Genomic DNA, 16,274 nt, shown 5'->3' with positions numbered 1-16,274 from the left:
CAACAAATCGTCTTGTACTGAATGAGGATGCTTTACAGACAGTGGATGTACTTCGACAGGCTGGTGCTAAGAAGTCGAGTATCATGAAGTACATTACGGAAAACTCGGACAGCAACCCGACTTCGCAGGATGTCCACAATCTTATTCGTAAGTTGAAGGCTCGGGAATTGCGAGATGGCCCGAGCACTAGTGAAAAGCGGTTGAAGAAGTGGATGAAGCAATTTGGTGACCGCCCTGGTAATGTTGGTCGGATTTTCCTCGACGATATAAATCAGAAGGTAACTGGTGTGAATAATTTGGGTTGAATTGAAAAGATGAAAACTTAACTCTATGTTTATCGTGTTTGAACATACAGAAAGTGGCGACTTGCATCACCCTGCAGACGAATCATATGAGGACTCTGTTCGAGCAGTTTCCTGAAGTTCTTTTGATTGACGCCACCCACGGAACGAATCGGTCTAAGTACAAGGTCTTTTCGTTTATGGCTCATGACACGTTTGGTAAGGGGCAGTTCGTCCAGCACGCTTTGCTTCAAAACGAGCGGTACACTACATTACTGACGGCGCTGGAGGAATTCAAAGTTAATAATCCAGCGTGGAAAAGGCTGCAGTGTGTTCTTGTGGATAAGGATTTCACGGAGATCTCAGTATTGAAAGAAGCTTTTTCTGGAGTGACTATTTTGCTCTGCCAATTTCACGTACTGAAATACCTACGTGAAGAAATTGCCTCGGCTGACTATGGATTTTCGAAGACCCAGAAGGAGAAACTTGGAGGTGCGATGAGTTTACTGGTGTACGCAAAGACTGAAGCAGAATACGAGAAGCATTTGCGGTACATGGTCCACCTCGCGTCAATTGGCTATTACGTCCCAGCGTCTAATGTGCCGGAGCCAACTGGGAGTGAACCGAACTCAATCGGGGTCAGTCGGGGGTGAGTCTGGTACAGTCGGGGGTGAGTCTGGTGCAGTCGGGAGTGAGTCTGGTGCAGTCGGGCATGCGAAATCGAGTACAGACCAAACGCCAACGAGAGAACCCGTTCGATGCGACGAAGAACATCCATTTGTGGCGTATTTCCGCCGGAATTGGGACAATTGCCGTGAGATGTGGTGTGCGTACAAGCGCCAAAATACGATTACACTCGGAAATAACACAAACAACAGGCTGGAAGCCTCATGGAAGCAATTAAAAGCGTGGGTGGATTCTTTCATGTCTGTCGATGAGTGTATTGCGTCTATGATGTACTATCAAACACTACAAGAAAAGTTGTTCATCGGCGAAGTGACGAAGAACGTGAACGTACAGCACCCAAATTACGATGGCGAAATGACCTGGCTGGCAAATATTGTGAGCGAACACGCCTGTGATCTTATTTACGGGCAGTATTCTTTTGCTCTCGGACGAGCGGCGTATACCTTCTCTGAGCGGCTGCCCGGTGTGTACTTGATAAAGAGTACGTGCAAGGATATCGATGCACTGGATGAGGTCGACACAGAATACTCCGTTACAAAGTGCGACTGGACGTGCTCTTGCCTGTTCATGTGCACGCGATTACTGCCATGCCGCCACGTATTTTACCTCCGCAAAGCCTTGGGCCAAGAAACTGTTATTCCGACCCTCACGCTAAACAAGAGATGGCTGATATCTACCGTGCGGTCGGCAATTGAAAACAACGGTACCAGTAATCACGTCTCTACACCGAAGCCGTTCGAAGTGAAGAATGTTCTGCCTGCTCGAAATCGACCTTGGGATTCAAATCGCAAGTATAGAGAAGCCTTACCTATTGCATCCGAAATTTGCGACACTATGGCTGGACTGGGTATGGCACAGTATCAAGATGCCATGCAGTACCTTCAAGAAGTGGCAGGTCGTTTCAAGAGAGGTGAGTTCGAAGATCCTACCCGAGCCGTGGGCGAGCCCGATCCGGAGGAGCTTTTACCAGACACATCTGTACCAGCTACATGCGTTTCCGAGCCAGACGAAGAAGTCACAGCTTTTGCAACGGCAAGAGAGGAGGATAATCACATAGCAAACTTGTCAGAGCGGTCTGGTCAGTCGGGGCAGTCGGATGAGTCGGGTCAGTCGGGCCGGTCGGGCCATTGTGGAGAGCTTGGAGAGTCTTCACAAACGATTGAATCGAGCGGTATAGGCAATGAGAGTTCACGTGGAGATTGTGGAGCTTTACTAATTAACGATGAAATTCCATTAAACGCGCCCCTAGAGGCAGCTGCAGAGGACACGCCGTTTGAAATCGCAAGTCCGCCGAGGTCACGAGGAAGGCCAAAGTTAACCCCCAAAGCCAAGAAAGCAGCCCGCAAAAAAACTGTTGATATGGCGAAAGAAGACTCGGAACTTTACGCGGCAAATTTAAGCCTTGCCACAGTTGAAAGTGTGTTATCTATCGACGCTACATACGAATCCGCGGCTGCTGTTCCCACAAAGTTCAAGATGGTTGACACAAGCTTCAAGTTTAAGGCGCCTACAGCTCGAACCGTATCCAGCCTACCACCAACGAAGCTGGTTATACAATCGGACTCTATAACGAGAATTTTACGTCCCGAACAAATTCGAACATGCAGTGGAAAAGTCGCAAAACTGCAAGCAAAATACAAAGGACTACGCGAACAGGGTGTGGTGCTGGATATTGCTGGGATTGGTTTGTATTCAACACGAACGGTGGGTATCATGAAGAAATGGCACACAGCTACAAAATCCATTAAACTTATCGAGAGAGGTCTGAGTTGGGCGGAGAGTATTGATTTCGATGTCACCATGCCGCAGTCGTTTCAAGTCACAGAGTAGTCCATTCTTCCAGCAAAACTGAAGGCCATCCCCCTGCTGTCATCAAAGGTATGTATTTTGTCGTTGTACAAAATCGTTTCAGCTCATGCTAACTTTCCTTAATGTGAGTTAAGGCGGAAATACTGGACCTCATTGGGAAAACTCAACTAAGTGACGATACTATTAGCTTTGTTATGTCCTCGCTCTTCGAGTCCAAAGCCAGTATTATAACTGTGGATACAAATGTTATCGGTCCAATGGAACATGGTGCTGTCTCAGTCCCGATGACGGTATTCGCGGACATGTTCAAGAACTTGTCGACGGAGAAAATTCTGATCCCTGTATGCTGCAACAAGAACCATTGGTGTGGTATTATGGTGGATGTGGAGCGCACAGAGGCAATCGTGTACGACCCAATGGCTTCTACATACATGATTGGAGTCCGAGCGCTTACTGAGAAGATAGTGACCCAGCTGCCAAATTTCGCCCCACGAAAGTATCGTGTCTCTCCCTATCGTGGAAATCTAGGCGTTCAGGTCGACAGTTTTAACTGCGGGATGTATGTCTTGCTGGCGTTTGAAGTGTTTGCTGGGGCCGACGGACTTAGCTACCTGAACAGAAAGGAACTACAGTATTTGCGCTATCGATACCTCTGCATGTGCGCGTAAGCCTAACAAGTTAGCAATCATTTTACTTTAGAAAAACGTTTTTGAGTGCTAAGTTGGATCCGCTGTGAACGGAGTACATTGAATGCTTTGCCCTCTTCGTCAGATTCAGAGTCTTAATATCCGTGTATACGCGCTGGACACGTATACTTGGAGTGCGTTTCCTGTGATTGCACAACTGAACCTTTATCTAGTCGGGGTCAGTCGGGCATCCGTCGGGTTGGGTCGGGCAATGTAGCCTGACTCTTTCACACCCAGTCGGGCTAGATAACGAGTGCCTAAAACAATTGATTAAAATAGTGCGTCATGAAATGATAGCATCTTTTCGATTGGGTCTTCCCTCCTCAAAGTTTCCGGTGATACAATATTAGATTTCGCCTATCCTATTGTGTATTTTGCTAGTATTTGACGACGGTGTTGAGGGCTGCGGTGGCTACGCTGTCGACTACTGCGTGTGGTTGTACTAGCTCGCTGCTGTGAAAGACACAACAGTATAATAGTTAGTCGAGATATCATCCCCAACAAGTTCGCCACAATTCCCACCTCGGTTGTCGCCACACGGTACATTTCTGCTGTTGAATTTGCCGTTTGTTCGGTCTGGTTGCTGTCTTCCACGTCGGTATCAATGTCCGATGTCTGAGGCTCCAGCTCCGGTTTCTCTTGTTCGTCCTCGTCTCGTACTGGCGTCATGAGAGAAATTTCCTCGACGCCATCCGCCTCGTCGTCCCATTCATCGCTGTCGTTTTGGCTTTCGGCCATTGCGCGAGCTCTAAGCTGAGCAAGTCGCAATGCTCGCTGGTTCCTCCTCTTGCGCCGCTCCTCGAACCACCTTTTACGGCGATTGATGTTGTAGACACGAAGTACCACACAAGCTGCGAGAAACATGAGGCCCACTAGCAGGAGAATTTCGTCCAACGACATCCCCATTGCGTTCTGCCGCGACTGTGCCACGACTTTCACATTTGCTGCTGGCGTGGTGGAAACGTCAGCTCGCTCGAGTACTGGTACTGGGGTCGCTATGACCTGGTCAAGCTCGACCTTTACCTTCTCGGAGTGAGCTTGCGATACAGTCTCAATTGTGGTCTCCACATTGTGTGACTGTGACAGGGCGACATTCGACTTCTGTTGGGGTATCGAATCCTTCTTGTCGGTACGATCTTGCGCATTGTTGAGTAGGTTTGATGTTTCTCCGGATGAATTGCTGACCTTTTCCTTCTGTAGAATCGGAGCGATGACATCCTTGTGGTTCAGTTCAGTGGCAGGGAGCTCTAGATTCTTGATTTGGTCTTTGTCAGCCTTCTGATGATGCTCGATGTGACCAGGATCCGACCGAGACTCGAGCTCAGACTTGTCCTTGGAGGCAGCCGACTGAACATCAAGCAGCGCTTCAGTCGCCGTGTCGTCCACTTCCTCGTCCGCCTTCTCTTTGATGATCACTTGAGCTTTCACCATTTCCTCCAGCTGCGTTTGAATCGATTCCCGTTCCTTCTCCACCAGCTCATGTGTCACCTGTAAAACATGTCGACGGAGTTGTAGCATTTCATTCGCGAGCATGTCTTGATGCTTCTCGCGATCTCGTCTCATCCTACCCATATGTCGACACAGCTCTGTTAACGCAGTCTGGGACTGCATTTCGATCTCCGACGTCGATAACTGAAATCCTTGTAGCTCCAGTTGAAGAGCACTCACTCGTTTGCGCATACGCTCTTGTTCACTTTTTGAAAGCGTGAATAACGTTCGTCTCGTAAATAATCCCATCACACTCATCAAGTCTTCCATGAAAAACCCACTCGTCCCAATTACTAAGCAGCTAGCCACCATGATCACACTCCATCGTGGGATTTCCACGTCCCGAGACCTTCCACTCTGTACGTCAACATCTCCTCTAGACTTTTCACCAACTTCATCTCCGTCACCTCCATTGCAGTCGTCGTGGTTCTCATCACCCGCTACGAGATCTCCACCGTCTGGATCAGCTTCTGTGGACTTCTCCATCGACGCCAACATCTCTGATATCGTTTGCGTTGAAGTGGGAGCGTTCGAGTCGGCAGTATGAGAGTCCCCATGACTCTGTTGCATAGTGGCTATCATTGTCTGTTGCCTTGTTGGCTTGGTACATAACTCACTAGGCAGCATCCCGTCGCCAGTCTTGTGAAGTCGGTCGTCTTCGTAGCAAGAGCTGCCGTGGGAATTCGATCTACTACGTGAAAAAACCTCTGGGAAACTACTTGTCGAGTACACTATAGGTTGTTGCGGCAACTGATTCGACTTGGCACGAGCAGCTTTAGTACCGTAGAAGAAATCGTTCCACAGCGCTTCATTGTCGCCATCTTTCGCGGCCTTCTCCAACAACCTGTCAGCTTGCAGTGCGTCTTCCTCCTCCCATCGCTTCAACGCCGACGCATTGAATTCTTCTTCCTGATTCGACTGCATCGCGGTGGTGCGCCATCTATCGGGCGTCTTCATCTGGTCGTAAGTCTTCGGTGACGACGCTGGTGTCGCCCCCACCGATCGTTTCGGGGTCGGCGCTTTTATCCTCGAAATTGCCAAATTCTGGCGGAATCCCGAGCTTGAATTGTTGAGTGAAGACTCGCTTGGTCTCACTGGAGAGTAGAAATCTCCGGCAGCATTGAGTTTCTGTCCTGTGGCGCGTAATGTGACTTTCTTGATGGAATTATTGACTTTTGGCTTAACTCCCTCAGGACGACGCAAAGGTGGCAACTTTGACGGATATAATAGCTTGGACGGCTGTAAGTGTCCCATGTGGTGATTGGTTTTGCCTGCTTCTCGCTCTTCGCGCTCCATTAGAAGCGACATTAGTGCGTCCTCTTCTGGGTCGTGCTGCACGGGTCGAGGCCTTCTACGGTCGTAGCTATTAAGGCCAAGAGACGGCGCTGCCATGCGCATCAGACGCCTCTGTGTAGCCGCAATGCGTTTCTGATCCTCCTGGAGTTGCCACTTAAGCAGCGCGTTGCGAACTGGGCGGCGACGATTGTCATGAGCTGTTGCCATTGACGTCTTTTATTTGACCGTTTTTGCCAGTTTAGGTTTCAGCTAAAGAGAGCTTAGTAAAATCAAGACATTAGCCACTTCCCGCCAAAAAAACGGATGTTGCCAACGAAAATGTTTGCCACGTACTGTCAGTGAGATGTTGCAACGGTAAATAGAAATCAAAACTGCATGGCTCGATTCATTATCGGTTGGTTGATTAACTAGTTCGCTGGGACTGGTGCTCTTGGCTGCTTGTGTAGTTTCATCTAAAGTACACCCGCTGACTTGCAGCCGCACGTCGTCAACATAAAAACCCTCCTAGCAGGGGATGCAACTTCTTCCGCTCCGTGAGGGCGGGCCCTCGGTGGGGGGCTTCACCATCGCCTTCGTTTCCCACCAAGGCCTCACGGTTTAAAAAAAACGGTGGTTGGGGTCTGCATCTCCATTGACTGTGCCACTGTTGCTCCCCCTCCGCTCGCCTACAAAGCGCTCCGGGTACTCCTCGCGGGTGGTCACGGACAAAATCTCGCCCATCTTCCGTTTAAAGCGCTCGCAGTACGCAGCAGGAGGAATAGCCGACAATCCATCAGCATCCTTCGCCAGCAACTTGGTCTTGGCAAAACGTTCCAACTTCTTGTCCATGTTCCATGTCTGAAGAATGTCAATGAGACCGAAGTAGTAGATCGATGGACCCACGACGGTGTTCGCTCGACGCGTGCCCGTGGCAACACGTGGGAGATGCTGACGAGGCTTGGATTCTCTCAAAGGCGCACCGTTCATTGTGGAATTGTTGATGGTACGACGTCTCGGTCCAACCGCATCCTTCGGCGGGATAACCGGTTCTTCCTCCAGGTCCGGGTTCACCATGTACTCCACGTTGTGGATACCCAGCAGAAGCGAGTAATCCATAATCCCCAAGCGCGATAAGAAGTTGGCGTCCTTAACGACCTGGTCGTACAGCTCTTCGGCGACCTTCGCGTCCAGTCGAACTTTAGCCGTCAAGTCATTGTCCTTAAGAATCACATTAGGCTCGTGACGACCAACTCGTGCCCGGCAATTCTCAGCATCAGTCGAACCGAACACGTACTTGGCGTTACAGTGGCGACACGTAACTCGTTTGCCCTTAGAAGGGTGCTTGGCACTGCGGTTCACCCACGACCCCTTGATGTCGTAGCGACGGTGAATCACCTTCTCCGTACTGAACAAATTGGCCATCACGACAAAATTGAACGTGTTGCCGTACAGTCGAATGGCGTGACATCCGTAGAACCGAGTCAGCAAGCTGTCTGGGTTGGTAAGCAAGAAAGAAGCGTATTCGGCGGCGATCGAGCGCAGGAAGACCGACTCCTCGTCACTCATACTCTTCACAATCAGCTGCTGGTCGTGCGAGAAGAACATAAAGGCGCCACTTGCTCCTTCACTCAGACGTTCCTTGGTCGTTCGACTGAGACTCTCAATGTATCGACTCGTATCAATGCCAAAGTGCTCACGGATCGTCTGGAAAGTGTGGGGACAGTAGTCAATAAATAACGTGCCCTTGCCCAGTGCTGCTTTCGGTCGTGTTCGGATCATATACTCGTCCACACCAAGTGATCCACGGTTGTCCTCAGTGCCTTGAGGTTGCAGATACAACTCCTGTTGGTTGGCGCCAGGCGGAAGGTGCTGCGTGTCTCGCACCGCCTGAATGATACCTGTCGTCGTGTAGTACAGCACCTCGCAACGCAGAGCCAGATTCACTTGCGGACTCAGATCCACATCCACATCAACGTCCGCCTTTTTCCCTTTGCCCTTCTTCGACACTTCGTGGAAATCGTTCATCTGGAACCAGACCACAAAGTCGAAGTAACCCTTGCACGTGATCATAAAGTTCATCATTTGCTCCACCCAGCTGGAACGTTCGTCGCCCTGCACCAGAAACGGCACGTAGATACAAAAAGAAAGTCCCCAGTAGATGATAATGGCGATCACATAGCTGGCAAACGGTAGAAGAACATTGTCAGGTAACGTCCACTCACAAGGCCAGTGCATAAGAAGCTTACATCGTGACTGAGTGCAACACGCGAAGACGCATACGCAGTGTCTCGGATAAACCGGAGTTAAGACGTCTGTACGCCCAGAAAATAACACTGTAGGGGGGAGATCCTGGTCAGTATTGTAATTGCAACCTAAACGACAAGACAGCTTCGTGTACGTACGTGATGGCGTAAACCCAGTACAAAATGAGCCAAATGTAGAATAGCAACCACGACCTGGTTCACAGCAAACAATTAGAGTTACAAATCTCCCCAACAAGCACAATAAGTGTCCAAGTGAACGTACTGAAAGTTGAGGTTCCAAAGGTTGCCCGTCTCGCTTGAATCTGAACTTTCACTGTGGTCGTGACGCAACTTGCTCTTGCTCGCAGTCCAGCAGTATCCGAATTCGGATTCACCGGCGAAGTCGGGGATGGACACCAGCAAAATACACGTCAGCAGACCTATGATCACAGACAGTATTCTGTAGATTAGGAAGAGGTATCAGCTGCAAAGCGAGCACTGTGGCATACCTGTGGCCCATACAAAACCGTGGTAACGACGAACGTTGCTCTTGTAGTCCGTGAACGGACTTTGCAGAGACGACAGCATGTCGATAGCCATCACAAAGAACCAACTCTCCGACGTCCAGAGAAAGAACTGCGTCAGTGCCGCTGTGGCCGTACAAGACGCCCCTGTAAGTGTGTTGGAGCAGTCGCCACTGCCACATTTGTACAGCTCCGTGATGAGCAGCACCGCCACCAGACAGATATCACAGATACTGCGGAAGAAAATGATGGGGTTCGGGTGTTTCCGCCAGGTCGGGCGCGTCAGGAACGTGTAGACCACGGCACAACAACAGAAAAGCGTGATGAGACTGCCTGCCACGAGTCCAACAGACGCGTCGGCGTCATTGTCCGCAAAGGCGACGGTCATTGCAGCTCCGCAGATGAAGATGAAGAACATGATGCACTGGATCTTGTAGTTGTTGGCCCAGTGGATGGAGTTCTCGACCTTAATCTTCGCGTGGAACCAGCCGATGCCTTCATTAGGACCGCCCTGGATCTTGTCGGTCACGTAGCTGCCGTTATCGAAACTGTCCTCGGAGCTCTCATCTACAGAACGCATTTGTTTAGAGCTGGGCGGCTTCTTGAGCTCAATCGGAGTTTTCATAGACGAGTAACCATTACTACTACCGACATAGTACACAACAAGTGAACGTTAATACCCGTCTCAACGTCACAACATACTAATATGGACGTACCCTGCTTCGAGCATGCTGTTAGGAAAGCCCTGAGCATTTGGAGCGCTGTCTGTGCGATAATAGGGCATCTCACTGCCGGGCAACTGCCGCTCCGACTCGACCATATCGTACTCCACTTCGTTCGGGTTAAAATGCTGCTGCGGTCGCTGTGGAGGCGGCGGTGGCGGCGCGTGGGGGCGGCGGGATTTTTTTTTGCGGCTGGACGGCGCTGAGCTGCTGGGACCGTTATAAATTGGCTGGCGCTCTGTCACGCGGAGGCCGCCGCTGTCTCTATTATCTCTGCTAGCCATGCGCTGTTACAAGAGCGGTCTGTGTCGGTCCGCTTTGGTGTAAACGTCGCTGGGGCCTGCAGGAGTGAGTAGCGAGGGCGGCGGCGGCGGAAACGGCACTTATGGCTCTCTGTTCGAGGCTTTCCGGTCGAACTGCGGCGTCGATCGGGGCTTCCTGCCGCTCGTCTCTTTCGTCAAGTGCTGGGCGGCCAAGAAGCCAGCGCCGGTTACAGTACAGCCTGTACACAGTACTGTGCACATAGGCGGTTGCGCGAAGGTCGCGACAGCGTGTCATAAACGTGCGACACTTTATTCGCCACGAGTTCAGCATTGTGGATTCTATCAGAATCCACAGCTAATTAGATTTGTCTTCCAAAGAGAGTTAGGTTTCTTTTTTCTCAATGACGTTATGATAAAGGTTATTATGTGATGGAGGTGGTGACAAATTTGCACTTTATTGAATCCTGGTGCAATCGGCAGAGAAGAAATTTCGCTTGTCTGCATAGTCCAAGGATAGATCGGTGATGAAATTATAATCTTGGGTTTAAGCCCGAGCTTCAGCTCGTGACCATGATTGCACTACGCAAGTTGGATCATGCCAACTCGCTGTCAACAGGTTGTCCACTCGGAAATATCGTAGGTTCAGCAATAATTAGACTGCAAATTAGATCCTTTCAAAATAGTGTCCTTTCCCCCCGATTTGTGGGCATGCTCCTTCTTTTTGTCTAACAATAAGGTTTCATTATTGCAATATTGTCAAAACAATTTTCGAAACTCAGTTCCACCTCACAATTATAATTGGTGTCTCCAGTCATTTTTCATCTTCTTCCAAAATGGTACGAAGCTGACGTTGTTGCTGGATGCTGCTTGCCGAGCATATAATGTAGAACTCACTATGCTGTTATATTTGAGTAGAAGCTCTACATATACCCTGGAAACTACCGCGCATTCAAGGTGCTTATCGCCGCCGAGTACAACGGCGTCGACATTGAGCTGCCGGCGTTCGACTTCGCCAAGGATATCAAGACCAAAGAGTTCAAGGCCAAGACTCCCATTGGCAAGGTACCGATCCTCGAGACCGAGGAGGGGGCCATCTTTGAGAGTGGCGCCATCGCCCGCTATATTGCTCGTCTGCGCCCTGACACGGGTCTGTATGGCAAGACTTTCTTCGAGTCTGGTCTGGTAGACGCCTGGATCGACTTCTCGGCGTATGAGCTGGAAGTGCCTCTTGAGGTGTGGGTGTACCCCATCCTTAATGTCGGCAAGTTCAACGCCGCTGCCCTCGCCAAGGCCAAGGCTGACGTGAAGAAGGTTCTGCAGACCCTCGAGAACCACCTGCACCTCCGCACCTACTTGGTGGGCGAACAGGTGACGCTGGCAGACATCGTCATCGCCTCGGCTTTGGTGTACCCATTCAAGTTTGTGCTGGACAAGGAGTTCCGCAAGCCGTACTCGGCCGTGAACCGTTGGTTCTCGACGCTGGTGAACCAGCCGGAGTTCTAGGCTGTTGTTGTCGGTGACGTGCCGCTCATCGACGTGGCTCTGACCGCTGAGGGCGACAATTCTAGCAAGAAGGCCGCCAAGAAGGACGCCGCCAAGAAGGACGCTCCCAAGAAGGAGAAGGCTGCCCCGAAGGAGGAGGCCCCCAAGCCCAAGAAGGTGGAGCACCCGCTTGCCGTGCTGAACCGTGAGAAGCCCTCGTCGCTGAACCTGGACGCCTGGAAGGTGCAGTACTCGAACACCAGGAACCTGGCCGACGCCATGACGTGGTTCTGGGAGCACCTGGACACGGAGGGCTACTCTCTGTGGTTCTGCGACTACAACTACAACAACGAGAACACCAAGATGTTCATGACGTGCAACGCCGTTGGTGGCTTCTTGCAGCGTTCGGAAGCCATGCGCAAGTACGCGTTCGGTGTGATGGACGTGTGCGGTGCCGAGGGCTCGGAGATCATCATCACGGGCTGCTGGCTGTTCCGTGGCGACTCGGAGAAGCACATGATCGAGGCCAACCCGGACGCCGAGTACTACACGTGGAAGAAGGCGGAGCTGAACGACGAGACGAAGGCTCGCGTTGCTGCCTACTGGTGCAACGAGGACGAGCTGGAGGGCAAGCCCATCGCTGACTCCAAGGTCTTCAAGTAAGCGGCATCTCATCTCGTGCTTTCTTCGGTTAGTAGCTAAAGAAAAGTTGAATTGAAATTATTAAACTACAGCTCGCTGTTGTACTGTAGTTGTTCATCAAGTCAACACATTGCATGAAAATATCAAGCCTAACTTTCTGCAAGAGCAATATCCGATACCGGACATCGTAACGTTACCTAAGTGTCATACTGTACTCTAGTTATGAAATACTGACATGTAAGTCAGAATTGCAGCGCGCATTAAAGTTTACTTAAGTAATCACGATGAGCTGTTTGGTGACCACTTTTTGGTCTCCCAACGTGATTAAACACATCACTAAACTTCGAAGGCATTTCAGCAAGCATTAAACCGATTTGTAATTTATTTTAAATTACCGAATAAACTGATTAAACCGTTTTATATGGATTTTGGAAGGCACCCAATCAAAATCCCGCTTTCGCTTACGTCGGTTGCATTGTCGGGTTGTCGGAGTGTTGTACTTCCTACGAAGTTACTATTAACGGTATACTGCGATCCAAGACCATAGTTTTGTGGAGTACTTACGCGCTGACATGAACAGAGACGTTGCACGTAGAGAACGTAACGTAGGATAGCGTAGTAGAAGTAGGAATACAGTAGAACATGTGATAGGCAGTTTAAACTAAAACAGGCAAAAACAAAATAATAAAACCGGTTCTAATCCAGGTTTCAAAAAAACAGTAGGGGTTATCACTGTAGCGGGGTACGTAGCCCTAAGTGTACCCTGGTTACATGAAGTGTGACACTTCACACTTCAGCGTCATACTCCGGGATATTTGGTACAGGGTACCAAGGTCGTTCAAAGCCAACCATTGGTCAAACGACATTGCATTTCTAAAGGTAACTTATAGTTTGTATTAAACCCAAACTTACCCTACCTATAAATATACTCAGTTTACAATCTTTTTATTTAGGTCACTTCGCTCTCTTTCACTAAAGAAGGGACCTGTGAACTGCCGTTCACTATGAGTTTGTATACTCTCGGAAGATAACTTCCTCTAGCGCAAGGTGCTGTGTGACCCCGTCACACTTAGTAGCACTAGTAGTCAATCCACACCACCGCGGGTAGACTACCTGAACCTCTCCGAAGTTCGTTGCCATGGATAGGAGTGACTTCTCCCATATGAACGACTCTCAGTTCGAGTCGGTTCGGAAGATGGCAGGCATCTTCGGGATGGAGGCCCTGCATAGCCTGGTGGTGTCAACACCGGCTGAGCAGCTCGAGCGCGTCAATGCATTCGACGCGTACGAGCAGGGCCTCATCGCGCATGTGCGGGAGAACCTGCAGGCTTCGGCGGCGGAAGCAAATCCGCCTCACCCGAAGCCAATACGGCTGAAGGTTAAGCCGTATGAAGGGAAGGAAGGCGAGAACCTTCACTTCTGGGTCCGAGAAGTAGAGATCGCGATGGACGCGGCTCTGATCTCGACCGAGCAACTTCATGTTGCTTTTGCACTCTCCAACCTTAGCGGTCGTGCTAAGAGTTGGGTGTACACACGGGAAGCAACATCCCCTGGATGTTTCACATCCTGGGCTCAGCTGTGCGAACAGCTCCGAGCCGCGTTCCTCCCGGCGAACTACGAGTACCGCCAGCGTTCGCGCTTCCTCTCGTGTAAACAAGGAAGGCGCGAACTGCACGAGTATGTGCAAGAGATACGGGAGCTCACGGCGTCCCTAGTGGGACACCCACTCAGCGAACACATCAAGATGACTGTGTTCATGGACGGCCTTCGAGTGGGCCCCGCACGCACTCAGCTGTTCCGGGTGCAGTCAAGCACTCTTGAAGAGGCGATTCAAGTGGCTCTTCAAGAAGAGTACAGCCATCGCCAGGCGCGTACGCCGGCCTCAGCACGACCTGGGAGTTCTTTGTCGGCTCCCGGCCGAACAAGCCCCAACGGACCAGTTCCCATGGAACTCGGGTCCGCCGAACAGCGTGACATCCGCTGCTTCGGCTGCGGGAAGATGGGCCACTTCAAGCGCGACTGTCCTGCGGAAAGACTCCGCAGACGGTCCTTCCCCAAGCCCGTCCTCAAGGGTCGCTGGCAGAAGCCAGGATCCCGGGGACAGGGGAACACTGGGAACCAGTAGGGGCGGGGCGCCCTACTGGGAAAGAACTAAGTCTTCGTGATGGGTGCGCGGGTGGCGCGTACCACGGGGACTTAGCCCCTGAGAGTCTTCGCACTCTCGAATCGGCGAAGAGCAGCGACGGGCTGCTCGTAGTACACGGATGTGTACGGGGATCGATCATTCCTTTAGAATCTTGATCGATTCTGGGGCGTCGAAGAATTTCGCACGCCGCCAGACGGTTGCTCGCAGCAGCAACAAGCTGTCCGATGCTTTGAGAGAAAGCAAGGGCAACGGGACGGTGTCAGTGCGATTGGCCGACGGGAAGATCGTCACTGTCCCCAACTTCCAAGTGGATCTGGCCGTCAAGTTTGAAGACTTTGACAGCCTTGAACAGTTTACTGTTCTCGATATGGATCCATATGATATGATCCTGGGCATGCCCTGGCTTGAGAAGCACGAGCCCTGGATCGACTGGCGAGGCAAGGCAATCGGTGCCAGCCGCCCTGCGCAGTCCGACAGAGCATTGGTGAGTCATGTTCCCACCTCTGTCAGGACCCGGGGCGCCCGCAAGGGCTGCCAGGGTACCAAAGCATTCGGCAGATGCTTGGGAGTCGTCGACGTATATGACGACTCCGAGGATGCTTTGATGGTGGCAGCGCCCAGAAGAGGCGCTGGCCAAGTGAGTAACTTAGGTCCACAGGCGGGTAGCTTAGTTCCGCAGACAGCTGCAGCTGTCACGAACACTGAAAACAGCGTGTTCAGAGTAAGTAACAGAGCTCCACTCACGGTCGCCCAGACCTTAACTGACGAGGAAGACGTCGGATACGCTTCCTGTGTGGGTAACACAGTGCCACACGCGGTCGCCCAGACCTTAACTGAAGAGGAAGGCGTCGAACACGCTTCCTGTGTGGGTACCACATTACCACACGAGGCCACGAGTGCCTCGGATGTCGTAGCGCCGACATCACTAGACGTGGGCAGCAAAGTCCGACATCACGGTCGCCGTCGTCAACGACGCCGCCGCCGCCTCAAGTCGGATCCGAACTTCGTTCCGATCGACGTCGCTTACAAGCGACTCGGAGTCCAGGGCCCGGGCTCCTCCGACAAGGCCGGTGGAAGAGTGTTATCACATCTTCGATGGCGAGACCGGTTTACCCGTCAAGGCATCTGGTGTCCACTTGGAGCCGTTGCCAGAGGTTGCAGAGATACTGAATCGAGGAAATGACGGTTGAGTCTTTCCTGGCTAATCTCAAAGCTGGAGAGATTGCCAAGATGGTGCTCCTGAGACCTGAGACCACTCGGGAGAAGCTGAACGCCTCATGTGTCTTGGACGAGAACGTCCTGGAAGACCTAAACAAGCAGCGTCAGACGCGCTTGGGTTCTGAGATTCTTAAGAGCCCCAAGGATCCGGTGTATCCTTTGGTAAAGGAGTATGCGGACGTGGTGAACAAACACCCACCGACCCAACTCCTACCGGATCGAGACGTACGGCACAAAGTATTGTGTCACGAGGCAATGGCCTCTCCCGCGCGAGCAGTGCGAGGTCATTGATGCCTTCTTCGCCGCGAAAGCGAAGGCAGGCATGGTGCGGGAGTCGAAATCCCCGCACTCGACGCCGACTTTCTGCGTTCGTAAGCCGAACGGAAAGTGGCGTCTGGCTCATGCTTATAAGAAGCTGAACAACGCAACGGTGCCGGCCCAAACACCGATCCCACGAAAGGATGTGTTGTTGAACAACATGGCCGGGAGCGTACTGTACAGTGCGCTGGATTTGGTAGACGGATACTACCAAATCCTGATGCGAAAGAGCGACATCCCGCTCACAGCGGTAAGCACTCCAAGCGGCATGCTTTGGGAGTGGCTCGTCATGCCGCAGTGCTTGTCTAACGCCCCGGCGACGTTCAATCGCCTGGTGACGCAATTGTTCCGCCCTTTGCGTACCTTCGTACAGACGTACTTCGACGACATATTCGTCCATAGCCGTGTCGAAGGAGGCAAGACGGCCATGGAGGTGCACCTAGGCCACCTCCGTCGAGTGTTGAACGTAATGCGAGCGAACAATCTCTAC

General features: G+C 51.4%; 3 protein-coding genes across 3 annotated transcripts; 1 reads left to right on the top strand and 2 right to left on the bottom strand.

The window, feature by feature from the left end:
- Window positions 1-3,301: 3,301 nt before the first annotated feature.
- Window positions 3,302-6,477, bottom strand: PITG_10981 (uncharacterized protein; the record flags this gene model as incomplete). Its single annotated transcript, XM_002901727.1, has 3 exons — window positions 3,302-3,403; window positions 3,986-5,391; window positions 5,569-6,477. The coding sequence occupies 3 exons, from the start codon at window positions 6,452-6,454 to the stop codon at window positions 3,302-3,304; spliced, it is 2,394 nt and encodes a 797-aa protein (XP_002901773.1).
- A 129-nt stretch (window positions 6,478-6,606) lies between these two features.
- On the bottom strand, window positions 6,607-10,149 carry PITG_10980 (phosphatidylinositol-4-phosphate-5-kinase (Pi-PIPK-D2); the record flags this gene model as incomplete). The annotated part of the gene is made up of 6 exons (XM_002901726.1): window positions 6,607-8,405; window positions 8,473-8,559; window positions 8,629-8,682; window positions 8,753-8,909; window positions 8,979-9,634; window positions 9,710-10,149. The coding sequence occupies 6 exons, from the start codon at window positions 9,997-9,999 to the stop codon at window positions 6,845-6,847; spliced, it is 2,805 nt and encodes a 934-aa protein (XP_002901772.1).
- Window positions 10,150-10,811: 662 nt separating this feature from the next.
- Window positions 10,812-12,366, top strand: PITG_10979 (elongation factor 1-gamma, putative; the record flags this gene model as incomplete). The annotated part of the gene is made up of 4 exons (XM_002901725.1): window positions 10,812-10,814; window positions 10,894-11,346; window positions 11,482-12,119; window positions 12,357-12,366. 4 exons carry the CDS (start codon window positions 10,812-10,814, stop codon window positions 12,364-12,366), a joined length of 1,104 nt encoding a protein of 367 aa, XP_002901771.1.
- Between the last annotated feature and the right edge of the window lie 3,908 nt (window positions 12,367-16,274).

Source organism: Phytophthora infestans, genomic scaffold, assembly GCF_000142945.1.
Source record: "Phytophthora infestans T30-4 supercont1.19 genomic scaffold, whole genome shotgun sequence".
Taxonomy (NCBI): domain Eukaryota; phylum Oomycota; class Peronosporomycetes; order Peronosporales; family Peronosporaceae; genus Phytophthora; species Phytophthora infestans.
This window is presented reverse-complemented; position numbering and strand designations above follow the sequence as displayed.